The 13,010-nt window shown below is 36.3% G+C and overlaps 4 protein-coding genes and 1 pseudogene across 4 annotated transcripts; 2 read left to right on the plus strand and 3 right to left on the minus strand.

Annotated features, from left to right (window-relative positions):
• Nucleotides 1–106: 106 nt before the first annotated feature.
• Nucleotides 107–2,041, plus strand: LOC137583979 (juvenile hormone esterase). Its single transcript, XM_068299183.1, has 4 exons — nt 107–1,125; nt 1,187–1,519; nt 1,580–1,712; nt 1,780–2,041. Exons 1-4 carry the CDS (start codon nt 114–116, stop codon nt 1,949–1,951), a joined length of 1,650 nt encoding a protein of 549 aa, XP_068155284.1. The 5' UTR covers nt 107–113; the 3' UTR covers nt 1,952–2,041.
• A 1,391-nt stretch (nt 2,042–3,432) lies between these two features.
• On the minus strand, nt 3,433–5,421 carry LOC137584327 (UDP-glycosyltransferase UGT5-like; annotated as a pseudogene).
• Nucleotides 5,422–5,739: 318 nt separating this feature from the next.
• On the minus strand, nt 5,740–7,648 carry Ugt35A1 (UDP-glycosyltransferase family 35 member A1). Its single transcript, XM_068300328.1, has 2 exons — nt 7,357–7,648; nt 5,740–7,297 (listed from the first exon to the last, which is right to left on the minus strand). Exons 1-2 carry the CDS (start codon nt 7,610–7,612, stop codon nt 5,967–5,969), a joined length of 1,587 nt encoding a protein of 528 aa, XP_068156429.1. The 5' UTR covers nt 7,613–7,648; the 3' UTR covers nt 5,740–5,966.
• Nucleotides 7,649–8,272: 624 nt separating this feature from the next.
• Ugt304A1 (UDP-glycosyltransferase family 304 member A1) lies at nt 8,273–10,612 on the minus strand. The gene is made up of 2 exons (XM_068300331.1): nt 10,314–10,612; nt 8,273–10,147 (listed from the first exon to the last, which is right to left on the minus strand). The coding sequence occupies exons 1-2, from the start codon at nt 10,579–10,581 to the stop codon at nt 8,814–8,816; spliced, it is 1,602 nt and encodes a 533-aa protein (XP_068156432.1). The 5' UTR covers nt 10,582–10,612; the 3' UTR covers nt 8,273–8,813.
• Nucleotides 10,613–10,785: 173 nt separating this feature from the next.
• Nucleotides 10,786–12,578, plus strand: LOC137584965 (UDP-glycosyltransferase UGT5-like). The gene is made up of 2 exons (XM_068300576.1): nt 10,786–11,066; nt 11,132–12,578. Exons 1-2 carry the CDS (start codon nt 10,808–10,810, stop codon nt 12,466–12,468), a joined length of 1,596 nt encoding a protein of 531 aa, XP_068156677.1. The 5' UTR covers nt 10,786–10,807; the 3' UTR covers nt 12,469–12,578.
• The last annotated feature ends 432 nt before the right edge of the window (nt 12,579–13,010 follow it).

Raw genomic sequence — 13,010 nt, forward strand, 5'->3', positions numbered from 1 at the left:
GGGTAAATCCCAAATTCTGAGAACATGTAGGTGATCTATATGTATGTATATTCGACCGGTATAAATAGGAGATCTGTTGCCATTGACCGATTCAGTTGTAAGAAAGTTGCACGATGAACAAGATATTTTTTCTGTGCGCTGTAGTGTTTAACTTATCACTGGTTTTCTCCATTGAAATTGACACTGAATTGGGTAGAATTCGAGGCACGAATCTAACATCACGTTTGGGTTTGGGATTCCATGCATTTCGTGGCATACGTTATGCAGAACCACCGTTGGGACCGTTGCGATTTCTAAATCCGAAGCCAGTTAAAGCTTGGTCACCAACCACATTTGATGCCAGCGAGGATGGACCAATGTGCCCACAGCCATGGGATAATCTAACTGATGTATCTGAAGACTGTCTGCGCCTAAATGTGTACACAAAGAATGTGACTGGTCGTTTACCAGTAATTGTATTTCTACATCCCGGCGGTTTCTATGTCTTCTCTGGTCAAAGTAAATATTTGGCAGGGCCTGAGCATTTTATGGATAGAGACTGTGTGTTGGTGGCACTTAACTATCGTTTAGGCAGTTTAGGTTTTCTGGCCACTGGCACTGCTCAGGCTCCCGGCAATGCTGGCCTGAAGGATCAAGTGATGGCCTTACGATGGATACGCCAGCACATACATCGATTCGGTGGTGATCCCGAGTCAGTGACTCTGTTGGGTTATAGTGCAGGTAGCGTTAGTATTGGTCTCCATATGTTGTCGCCCATGTCACGAGGTTTGTTCCATCGTGGCATTTGTATGAGCGCCTCCCCATTTGGACCCGCCAAATACGAGCAGACTGATTTGAAAGTAGCCCAACGTCAAGCGAAATTACTAAATTGCACCATCGAGTCTACTGACGAAATGGTGCAATGTCTGCGTGAGAAACCCATGTTGGACTTTGTAGATTCCTACAATGGTATGTTTGAATTTGGCTGGAATCCCATATTAAATTGGCGCCTAGTCATTGAGCCAGACTTTGGTCAAGAACGATATCTACTAGAAGATCCCTTTAAAACGGTGATGCGCGGAGATTTCTATAAAGTTCCACTTATCACAGGAATAACTGAATTTGAATTTCTTTCCGGTGCATTTTGTAAGTTGTCATTAATTGTCTTTTAAATGAATTAACTCACTCAATTGGTAAATCGTTTCAGTTGATCTGCGAAATGCAAGCATCGTCAGCCGATTGAACAACGATTGGGAGCATGTTGCCCCTATAGTCCTTCTTTACGATCGCGATACAGATCAATCTCGTTTGACAAGTCGTGTACTACGTGAAAAGTATCTTGGACAAGGTAATATCACACTTGCATACCCCAAGTCAATTATGCCATTGGGCAGACTGTATAGTGATGGAGTTATTGGCGTGGGTTACCATCGTTTTCTTCACCTAATGGCAAATCAAAATGTTCCAATGTATAATTATCATTTCCGCTATAAAGGTAGATATAGTTTCCTCAAGAATCCAGATACAAATGAAACATATGGTAAGAATTAATTTAGTCAACTTGTAAGACTATTTAATTGAATATTTCTTTATCTATCAGGAGCTGTGCATCATGATGAGCTTTTGTATCTATTCCATGTAAAGTTAGTGTCACCGCTTTTTAAAAAGGATGATCCAGAGAATTTCATGATCGAACGTCTGACTCGCATGTGGTTTGAATTTGCGAAATCAGGGTAAGGAGGAAACTGTTCTCTCTGTTAATAATATACTGACTTAAGCTTGTTTTTGCTATTATTTTAGTAATCCCCACAACAAGAACGATGAATATATAAAGGATCTTAATTGGCCTTTATACGATTCTAAGAATAAATCTTATTTGGAAATCAATTTAGATCTCAAAACTAAAACTGGTGGTTTTAATCAGGAAAGATATCAAATCTGGGATGAATTGCTTCCTTTGCCCCGTTATTAAGGAATTTAATACAAAATTGCTGCATTATATATCAAATATAACCAACACATATCTATTCTAATAATTAAAAATTGAATTGCTCTACAAAAAGTTTATCTTGGTCTTCCTCTATAATTTTAATTTATTTACCCACTCAATTGACAGCATATTTCTGACATGTAACACATACATATGAACCTATATGCATGAGCTAACTCTTAAAAATGGCTTTAACATAACTAGAACATTTATACTAAATCCCAAATGCAGTACATTTTCTAACACTTTACATAGGTGGAGGCAATCATTATCCACTTCTCAACAGGTATAAGTTGTTGTACAAACAAATGCCAGCATAGAATGTAAAGGCAAATACGAAATACCAACTCCCAGTTTTTAGATTCAGATTTAGAGACAGTCAACCGAAACAACATAAAAAAAAAACTTAAAGCCCATCAAGCTTAGTCGACTTTAAATTGCCTGTTAGTCTACAATTCTAAAAGTAAAAAAAAACAAATTACTAATCTCAGACATGTTAGTATTTATTGTTTGTTTTATTTTTCCTTCTATTAAGGAAAAAAAAAATCAAATAAATTCTCATACTGTATAACACCATAGTTGTAAAAAACCGATGTAGCTTTTATGATCATTCATAAAGTCCCCTAGTTCCATTGCCAAAGAGTATGCAAAGAAAGGAAAAATGCATTGAACCGACTGATTTGCTTGGACATGGAACTGCGTGGCATCAAACTGCTACACACAATATTTTTTCTGCTAGGGAAAGGCAACAAAAATATTATGACACATTTCTGACTGCAAATTGGATTTTGAGTTTTGCTGACATTGGCGTAAACATACATACATATGGACATATATCCCATATATTTTTTCTATTTTTTCTGTGTTTTGTATTTTGTTTGCTAAGGCAATTATATTTTAACGCTCAGGCGACAACTTGGCTAAAAAGTTGTTAGTGTTGTTTTAGACTTTCAAATTATTTATTTATTTATGCGTGTATGGACAAAAAATGCATATCACGTCCTAACATTATAAGCAGCTCATTAAAAACACGACAAACCACAAAACAGGACATCATTAAATTTCGCTCTACACTTTGCCCATATTCACAAAAATATAAGAAAAAAATCGGCGGCCAAACGAGGATATGGTGTGAATTGTGGGATTTGGGTTGATATGGGTCATTAAACCCATGCCTTAATCATATGAACTATGTATGTTTACAGGCTCCAGCACATATTATTTAGCTCATGAATTTTTGATTACCCATTTGGCAATGCGGTGCAAAATCACCAACCAAAATGACGACCAACCAACGGAAATGCCACGCCCAACCATCAGTATTCAATTGAATATTACGTATACGCAACGTATGCAACTGATTTGCAATTATATACCAACACAGCAGCATGTATGTATGTTAATTTATATGCAAGCATGTGTGTCTGCCTATATGTATGTATTTGTGTTTACCCTCTGCTGCATTTTCTTTTTAACCAAATTTTATTTTTTTATAAATCCCCAATTTGCGGTCATTCTATGTGTATGTATGCATATACATATTTTGGAATGTTTAAGTGCAAAGCCATAAACACAGCTTAATGTGGAAATTTTGTGGTATTGTACAATATTTAGTTTAAAATTCTCCATCTTTAAAAGTTACAGTTGTGGTTACGAAAAATAAATTTTTTAGGCAGTCTTGAGAATATCCAACTCAAAAGTACAACGTAAGCTTTAGGGAAGACTTGAAAAATTCTTAATAATAAAAAATGTTCACAATTAACCATTATTTATAGCAAATCTAAGATCATAATTGTTTTTTACATAGTCTTTTGTTTAGTTTTCGTGCCTTGAATAAATCTAACAACTTTTGTTAAAACAAATAAAACTAAACCAATTGCTAGTAAAGCTCCACCAATTAGAGTTGCCAGCACATCTAAGCTGTGATAGGCAAAGAAGTTCAAATCTTGGGCAGCTACTCGCATATGTGAAGCCCCTTTATGTCGCAGGATATATTCGGTCCACCATATGGCTGTGTCCTGTGGACTCATCGGTTGATCTCGGTAGCGTGCGGACATCGCTTGAGCCGTAGCCATAAAACTTGGTTCATTTAACAATCGCTCTATGGTTGTCTTAAATTCAGATCCGGTCATGTCAGAGTGACTCAGGCCTAATCCAAAGCCAGCCCGTTTTGCACGTGCAATATTCAAGAATTGATCATAGAAAAATGGTAGTCCGAGTACTGGTTTGCCATGATGTATACTCTCAATGGTCGATAATAAGCCGCCATGGGTTATAAATAATTTCACCTGGGGATGTGCTAGAATATCGGGCTGTGGAAACCATTTGCCTATAAACACATTTGCGGGCTTCTCAGGCAAGTGATCTAATTCAAATTTCCACAAAACTCGTTGGGGTAGGCTAGCAAACGTTTGAAGTAACATTCTCCGTCTTTCCTCAGGCAAATCCTTACTCTTTACATTGGAGCCGAGAGAAAAGTAGATCACACCGGCCTTGCCAGCACCCTGAATGAAATCCTCCATTTCTTTGGGCAATGCAGCTGGCTTATGAGCTATATGTAGACCACCCACCTCAATCATATTTGGAACATAGGGACGTGGAAAACTTAACGAGAAATGCTGATTAAGTAATACCAGTGAAATATTCTTGGCCAATTCAGATAATTGAAATTTATCAGCAATATGAGGGAAATATTTCTTGTAGAGTTTTTCATGCTTTGGCATATGAATCCAATTATAATTGAACCAGGCTACCGATGTCTTAACGAAATTAGATATTCGTTCCGGAAATGTCATGCGATCGCTCAATCCTGCTGTGATCAAGGGTATATACGAAAGAGGTGACGTATTGCCTACCAATTTGTCAATATCCCAATCAGTTCCAAATGTGGAAATTCCTATTATGGGGGCATTAAAATGTGCAGCAAAAGCATACAGGACATCAGCCCTTAAAGCTTCTAGTATAATCAAATCGTATTGTGCTTTTCCCATAGACAGTAGTCTTTTTTGAACATCCTTGTTCTCGAGAACTTTTTAGTGATATTTAAAAAGAAGTCATTTTCAAAATTATTCTCTTCCCATATGTTCATGGGCTCACCAAGGTCTGTAATTAAATCTAAAAAAATTTATGCAAATCGGTCAAATACAATTTGGAAAACATTCTCTAAAAATTCAAATTACCTACCCTCATATCCGTTGGAAACTTCCAGTACAGGAATGTCCTGAAAGTTGTTTACTGGCTGCTTTTGAGGAAAGGCATTCACCGAGTCGACTTGATGGCCACGTGAGGCCAGCGCTTTAAGATATGACACTACATTGATATACTGCGATGGGCCAGGATATGGAAATATGGCCAGTATGCGAGCACTATCCAAGTACTTTATTAACAGTAAAAAACTAAAAAATCGAAGGACAAGCATTCCTTTTTTTAACCGCCAACCGATGCTGGCAAACACGGAAAGTCAACTGTATCACAGAAATAATAAATGTTGAGGCATAGGCATTAGACGTGCTGATATATACATAGTATCAGTTAATCCGACAGACATGCGATAACAATTTGTTTCCAGATGTGATTAAAGGCATTTGTATTGCCCTCACAGCATTCGGTTGTCGTACCCGGAATATTTATCAGACACTCGTTTAGTTAGATAGTTTAACTCACTGCTATTTCTATGTCAGATTCAAAGCCAAAACTGGCAATCATTCTAAGTGGCCTTTTAGTTTATTATACATTTAGTTGGTTCATGCGTGAAAAATTCTCGAAACAAATAAAATGCAAAGTCTTTTATTAGGTTATTGTACAAACTTAACATTAAACAAATAATAAATAACAACATTACTTTTAAGTAAATCCCATAGTCTATATGTGTGCGTTTTTTTTTAATAATTAAGTAATGGTGATTATATTTAAATGTCTTTTTTGTTTATGTTCTGAAATACAAGTATTTTCTGAAAAATAAAATACTCCTATTGTTTAATCTCATTTAATTAAATCTCTAATTGATTTTCGTTTTCGTTGTTGCAGCTCTACGACTTTTGACCACTAGATAGCTTACAATACGGCAAAATGTTTTCAGTATAAGCAATGAAATTAAACTGCCAATCAAGATGACGCCAGCGACTACACCCCATGTATCCAAGCCATGCAACTGAGCGAAATTCAAGTCACGGGAAGCTGAACGCAAATGCGCTGCACCCTTGTGCCTCAGTACATATTCTGTCCACCAGACTGCACGATCTAGGGCCGTGTCCTTTTGATCTCTATATAATTTGGACTTCAGCTGAGCTGCCTGGGCATAACGCTCATTCTGCAAAAGTTCTACGATGAGCGAGCGAAGCTCAGTGGTATTTGTATGCCAAAGATCTGCACCCAGGCCATAACCAGCCTGCTTGGCACGCTGTATATTTAAATGCTGATCATAGAAGACGGGTAAACCCAGTACAGGTTTGCCAAAGTAGATGCTCTCAATGGTGCTCAGCAGGCCGCCATGAGTGATGAATAGCTTCACATTAGGATGGGCCAATATATCGGGTTGTGGAAACCATTTGTTGATTAAAACATTTTTCGGCTTATCCTCCAACTGATCTTGCTCGAATTTCCAAAGCACACCCTGTGGCAAATTGGCAAAGGTATCCATTAATACTTTGCGCGTAGCTGGCGGTAAGTCAGCACTTTTGATATTTGAACCCATGGAGAAGTAAATGACGCCATCTTTTGATTTATCCACAAATTCAGCTATCTCCTCCGGTAACTTTTCCGTTTTCCGTTCTTGCTTTAAATGCAAGCCTCCGACTTCAATCATATTGGGTAAATAGGGACGCGGATAGCTTAGGGAGAAATGTTGTCCCAGCAACATTAAACTAAAGCTATCCATGACCTGCTCTAAGGTTTGTTTCGCCTGGGGAAAGTATTGACCATATAGCGCTCTCTGGCTAGGCAAGTGCACTAGCCGTTTATGTAGCCACAAAACGGAAGCCTCCCACACATTCCAAAGCCTCTCCTCAAAGTTCATTTGCTCTGTACGTGATGATAGCAGCATGGGATTATAAGATAATGGCGATATATTGCCCATCATTTCATCAATATGCCGATCTGTGCCATACGATGATATGCCTATAGTCAATGCATTAAAATGCTGGCCCAGACCAAACAATGCCTCATTTTGTACGGTTTCCATAATGACCAAATCAAACTGATCATTTCGTAGTAGGTTCTTAACTATTTCATCATCCAAAACATTTGCAGTAAGCAAGTTAAGAAATTCCGTGGTCATTGTTAAAATTTTCCATTGGCTAGCCACTTGATTATAGTCCACATTTGAAAACGCTAAACAGTTCATCCGATTAAATTTTATGAAATATTCGCATATATTATAAATTCCTCACCTGCCATTAGTTCGTGTATTTTAGTAGCACCAATCACTCGAAAATTTGGATCGCTCTTGTCACTGCCAAAGGTATTAATAACGGTTACATTATGTCCCCTTACAGACAATTCCCTCAGATACTGTTCAGCAAAAATATATTGAGATTTGCCAGGAAATGGAAATACAGCCAAAATATTAGCACTCTCAGCAAATATTTTATTTCGACAACTAATGAAAATAACTAGGGCCAAGCCCAAATTCAATAGGAGTCTCATTGCCCAAAAGAAACAAAAAATACAACCGATTAGGTTCAATGCTCAGCAACAACTAATCGATCTAACAAAAATTCTGTTGCCTAATTATCTCATAGTGGAGTACCGAAATGAATTTGCAAAGTCGCTGGAGCGTAACTCAGTCGTTTATATACATACTTGTTTTGTTTTTCGTTTGTTGATATTATTAATAGAATAGACAACGCCACCGGCGAATGTTTGAGAACGAAAATTGTTTTGTTTATTAATTTAAGTTGTTTGCTATTACGCAAGACAAGAGAACTAGTTATAAAACTTGCCAAAGATGGAGAGAGAAAGAGAGAACCACCTCTCCTCTCACAAAGTTAACAATCTCTTTATATGTTCTCTTTAACGTTCTCTTTTTTATTGTATATTTCTCTCTATCACCCTCTTTCTATTTCTCCCTCTCTGTATCTCTCCTAAAATGATAAGCAATTTCATATATTTAGAGAATAACAAGCAAAAAAAAAACACAAAAATGTAATCAATTTATTTTATTTATCTACAATTTTTTAAAACAATCCCCATAGAAAAAATAAAACATTGACAAAAGTCAGTTAATAATGTCATTTTTATTACAAAACAATCCAAACGTTATAACGAATAATTTCAATATGAAAATTTTATATTTATTTTTTATCGTACATATTTATATAAGATCACATTTGGGGTTTTAAAAACTAGCGATATTGGTATTTTTTTTAATGAAGAATTTTTCGACAAGTAACTGATCTGGTCATAAATTCGTTACATCAAAGGTTATTTTTAGACCTTATCTAAATAAGATTGCACCTATTTTATGCGATTAAACAGGTTCCCTTAGTTTTTATCTGAATATAATTTTACACACCTTCCGTATTAAATATTTGTATTGTGAACATAGATAAAACAAATTTTTAAGCCATCATTTACGCATATTAATCGGTCAGCAACATGTTCTTTTTTTTTATGTAGACTTAATTCAAATATAATCATGCAATTTATTTTGCTTGTTGTTCGCGTTTGTTTTGGGTATATTCAAGTCGTTGTTGTTGTTGTTTTTATTGCAATTAGCATTTATACTATATTAAGATTAGATACTACAAACTGTGGACCTTATCAGTGCTCGCCTGCAGACAAAGATTCGATTTGATAATTGATACTATTTATGACAATAATCATTACCAAGTAAGAGGAAAAAACTTTATCTACCGAAATAATGAGTAACAGTAAACCAAATTAGAGTATATATTTGTGTTAACCTTTTTAATAGACATTTGGTTTTCATTAGTACAAAATACATGATGCCCATAATGAAGCAAAATCGAAATGCTATCAATAAGAGTTTATCCAAACAATAGTAATCAATGAATTTCATATTGGAGAGGGACACCCGCATATGTGGTGCTCCCTTGTAGCGTAGTATATACTCTGTCCAATAAACCGCCGTGTCTAAAGGATGCATAGGCTGATCCCGAAAACGCTGTGATAGGGCCAAGGCATTCCGCTGATATTGAGGCTCTTGTATGATTTCGTGAATAGAATTTTTCACCTCTTCAGTAGTCATTGTATTTAAGTTTAACATCTTTCCCACACCATTTTCTAAAATTCGTTGTAAGTTGCGGAATTGATCATAAAATAACGGTAAACCAATTACAGGTTTAGCATAATAAATTGTCTCAATTATGCTTAGCATGCCGGCATTGGTAATAAAGAGTTTAACATTTGGATGGGCCAAAATGGCCATTTGAGGCAGCCAACCATCTATGTAGATATTTTTGCTTACACTGGGCGGCGGGTGTCTTTCAAACTTCCATATTACTCGCTGAGGCAAAGCCTCAAAGACATTAAGAAGCATTTGAAGTGTGTCCTCTGGTAAATCCTTGCTCTGCATTTCAACGCCCATAGCGAAATATATTACTCCTTGCGGAGCTGAATCAATAAAATCTGCCAAATCAACAGGCAAACTTGGATTTTTTTTTGGCAAGTGCATTCCGGCTATTTCAATCATTGTGGGTACATTAGGCCGTGCCGGATAAATTGTAAAATGTTGATTCAATAACATTAGAGAAAAACTCTGACGAATTTCAGTAAAACTCTGATGTAAATGCCCAAAGAAGTGATAATGCACCATACGAATTTTGGGCAAGAAGAGCAAATGCATAAGTAACCATTCTTCAGATAAGTAAAACCAGTTATAGAGTCTATCAAGAAATGTATCAGCCGATCTGAAGCCAATTGGCAATATCGGTTCATATATCGAAGATGAGGTGTAACCAATCAGAGTATCTAAATTCCAATCAGATCCACAAGTTGATAGGCCCATAAGCGTTGCATTAAAATGAGCAGCTATTCCAAAAATGCAATCCATATGCGATGGTTCAATGATAACCAAATCAAATTTACTGTTCGAATTCAGTAAATCTTTTACACTATCATCCTCCATGAAATGAAGACAAAGCTTTAACATAAATGTTCGTATTGATGTTACTTCGATCCATTTATTATATACACCCGAAAAATATTCACCAACCCAATCTGTGATTAAACGCAATTAAAAGCAAATTGTTAACATTTTTTAAATGTACATGCATATGTATAATTTTAGCATTTGATAGACGATAATTATGGATTAGCGATCTTTTTGATGACAAAGTACAAATCAGATGTTCAATGAAATGTTCTAAAAAAATTTTTTATTTACCTGGATATGAATTCAAATGTGGATTAATGTATATGTATCGAACATTTTCTTGGGCTCCACACTGTCTATAAGCATGTATCACAGTCAACTCATGGCCACGTTCGGCCAATGCCTCTATGTAGGGCGTCATTAAGATGCACTGAGATTGTGACTCAAATGGTGCAATCAAAAGTATTCTAGCAGTCGATACAGGGCTAATTAGATGTAAGAGTAATACTAGAGACGAAAAAATAAAAAATAGTTTACTGGCCATCAGCTGTTTTAACATTTTTACAAAGCGCGCTGTCTTCTTCGTTCCATTTAATATAACGCACGCAATACAACTGAGCTGAGGCCACTTGATCAATTCAGAAATTCAACAGCAAATTATAACGCTGATAAGATAGAGAAGAGGCAACCAAGCCGAAAGAGAGCGATAGAAGTATATGAACTTGGCGAATAAACGGAATTAGTATAACTTGACACTGCGAAATGAGCAGATCTCGTTTTCCAGTATGTTAGTTAGCTGTAATCTTACCTGTGCTTGGCTTGTCATTGTAGCATTGAGTGTAAGCATTCGTTTAACACATGCTGACAATATATTGGCAATATTTTCATATGCCGTTGGTGCGCCTTATTTGCTAGTAAGACCACTTATCAAGAGACTTGCTGAACGAGGACATCAAGTGACAATAGTTTCAGCCGCAGACTATTTTCCCACTATCAATGGGACACATCATATTCGTGTCCACAAACTAGACCAGCTAATGCAAGGTAAAAACAAACAAAGCTTTTAAAAAAAGCCAACAACCTAACTACGTTGCTAATCTGTGTTTTAGAATTAATGGTACCGGAACTTAATTTTCCAACCACCAAATGGACGGAAGCTAAATTTGTATCCCATTACTATTACTACTCCTCATATTACATATTGGCCGATCCTGGAGTTCAACAGATACTACACAACTCAAGTGCCCAATTTGATATGGTTATTGTAGATACACCTCATTCAGATGCACTTTGTGGCTTTGCCAAGCACTTTAATGCTCCCATGGTTGGCATTGCCGCTTATGGTTCGGCTTGGATTGTGGATTATTTGGCTGGAAATTCAGCACCAAGTGTATCTGAGCCGGTTTCACATATGGGCTATGTATATGAAAGTTCAAGCCTACTTAATAGATGGCGCAATTGGATTTTCCTAACTGAGGAATGGTTATTGGCCCGTCTGATTTACTTACCTCCACAAACCAGATTATATAGACACTTTTTTGATGATACATCCTCAAATTTCGATGAGATTCGTCGAAACTTTTCACTGATTTTGGTCAACCAACATTTCAGTCTAGGTCGTGCAAGATCCAATGTGCCTAATTTAATAGAAATAGCAGGCATGCATTTGTGTTTCCATAAGGATTGTAAACTAGATGCCATGCCAGAAGACTTGCAGCGTTTTATGGACGAGGCGGAACATGGTGTTATTTATTTCTCTATGGGTATAGAAATACTTGAAAATTGGCTACCAAAGCGTATGAAACAAACGTTATCGGAAACGTTTTCGAAACTTAAACAACGTGTGGTATGGAAACTTGATGATTGGGAAACGCGTCAAAACGAATCAGAAAACGTCTTCTATGGCTCATATCTGCCGCAACAGCAAATACTCAATCATCCTAATATCAAGCTCTTTATTACCCATGGTGGGCTTTTGAGTATCATTGAGACAACTTATTATGGTGTACCCATACTTAGTTTGCCCTTTTATTATGATCAATTTTGGAATGCACAACGCATGCGTTTGGCAGGTGCAAGTGAAACTCTGGATCTTCATTCAATGAATGTAGAAATATTGAATCGGAGTATTCATCAGATTCTGGAGAATCCTTCATATGTCAAAAAAATCAGAAAAATGTCCACCCAATTTCGTGATCAACCTATGAATCCATTGGAAACCGCTGTCTGGTGGATCGAATATATTCTAAGGCATAAGGGGGCTCATTATATGCGTCTGGCCGACCACGATATGGCTTTCCTGCAATACTATAATATTGATTTAGCATCTATAATTTTCGGTCGAATCGGCCTGACTGCTATAATTGGGATTTTATTAGGTTACAAATTAACAACACTTTTTATAGTTCATTCACATATGAGTCTGAATATTCCACTTATCAGATGAACAAAAGGCTGCTGTTTTAGTGAAAGGACAAAAGAGAGAGAGAGAGAGAAGATTATAACCAAATAACTGGTTGATAAATTAATCGCAATAAAATTTTTGTGTCTGTTGTATTGTTTTTTTTTTTTTTGTTTGATTAAATTGACCTTCATAAAAACTTGTAAAATTTATTACTCTTCTGATAACGATCTGTAAGTATAAACAACACTTTTACAGGTGCATTGCCGGACATAATAAACCATTCATGCAATACTATTATTTTAGCCTACCTCCAAGACTGATTAGAATGATAATTTCAGAATTAAATATTTGGCTTGTTCTAATTTCAGTTTACAAAACGTAAACAATTAAGTAGACCTTTTTTTTATTTTACTCTTTGTACAAAAAGAGTCATTCAAAAATTCTCTCTACTACGATTTTGTCTATTACGACTTAGGCTAAACAACTCATTGATACAACGGCACCTTACTGATAAGATAAACCAGAGAGAAATAATGAAAAAAAGAGAGCGAGGGAATAATCTCAGTTTGACAAACAAATTTGAA

The sequence above is a fragment of the Drosophila tropicalis genome, unplaced genomic scaffold (genome assembly GCF_018151085.1).
Source record: "Drosophila tropicalis isolate 14030-0801.00 unplaced genomic scaffold, ASM1815108v1 contig_878, whole genome shotgun sequence".
Classification (NCBI taxonomy): Eukaryota; Metazoa; Arthropoda; class Insecta; order Diptera; family Drosophilidae; genus Drosophila; species Drosophila tropicalis.

Coding starts and splice junctions, on each gene's coding strand:
- LOC137583979 (XM_068299183.1), top strand. CDS start 114: ATGAACAAGATATTTTTTCTGTGCGCTGTAGTGTTTAACTTATCACTG. Junction 1,126..1,186: donor ATTTCTTTCCGGTGCATTTT/GTAAGTTGTCAT, acceptor AAATCGTTTCAG/TTGATCTGCGAAATGCAAGC. Junction 1,520..1,579: donor AGATACAAATGAAACATATG/GTAAGAATTAAT, acceptor TTTATCTATCAG/GAGCTGTGCATCATGATGAG.
- Ugt35A1 (XM_068300328.1), bottom strand. CDS start 7,612: ATGAGACTCCTATTGAATTTGGGCTTGGCCCTAGTTATTTTCATTAGT. Junction 7,298..7,356: donor AATACACGAACTAATGGCAG/GTGAGGAATTTA, acceptor TGAACTGTTTAG/CGTTTTCAAATGTGGACTAT.
- Ugt304A1 (XM_068300331.1), bottom strand. CDS start 10,581: ATGTTAAAACAGCTGATGGCCAGTAAACTATTTTTTATTTTTTCGTCT. Junction 10,148..10,313: donor ACATTTGAATTCATATCCAG/GTAAATAAAAAA, acceptor GTTTAATCACAG/ATTGGGTTGGTGAATATTTT.
- LOC137584965 (XM_068300576.1), top strand. CDS start 10,808: ATGTTAGTTAGCTGTAATCTTACCTGTGCTTGGCTTGTCATTGTAGCA. Junction 11,067..11,131: donor ACTAGACCAGCTAATGCAAG/GTAAAAACAAAC, acceptor TCTGTGTTTTAG/AATTAATGGTACCGGAACTT.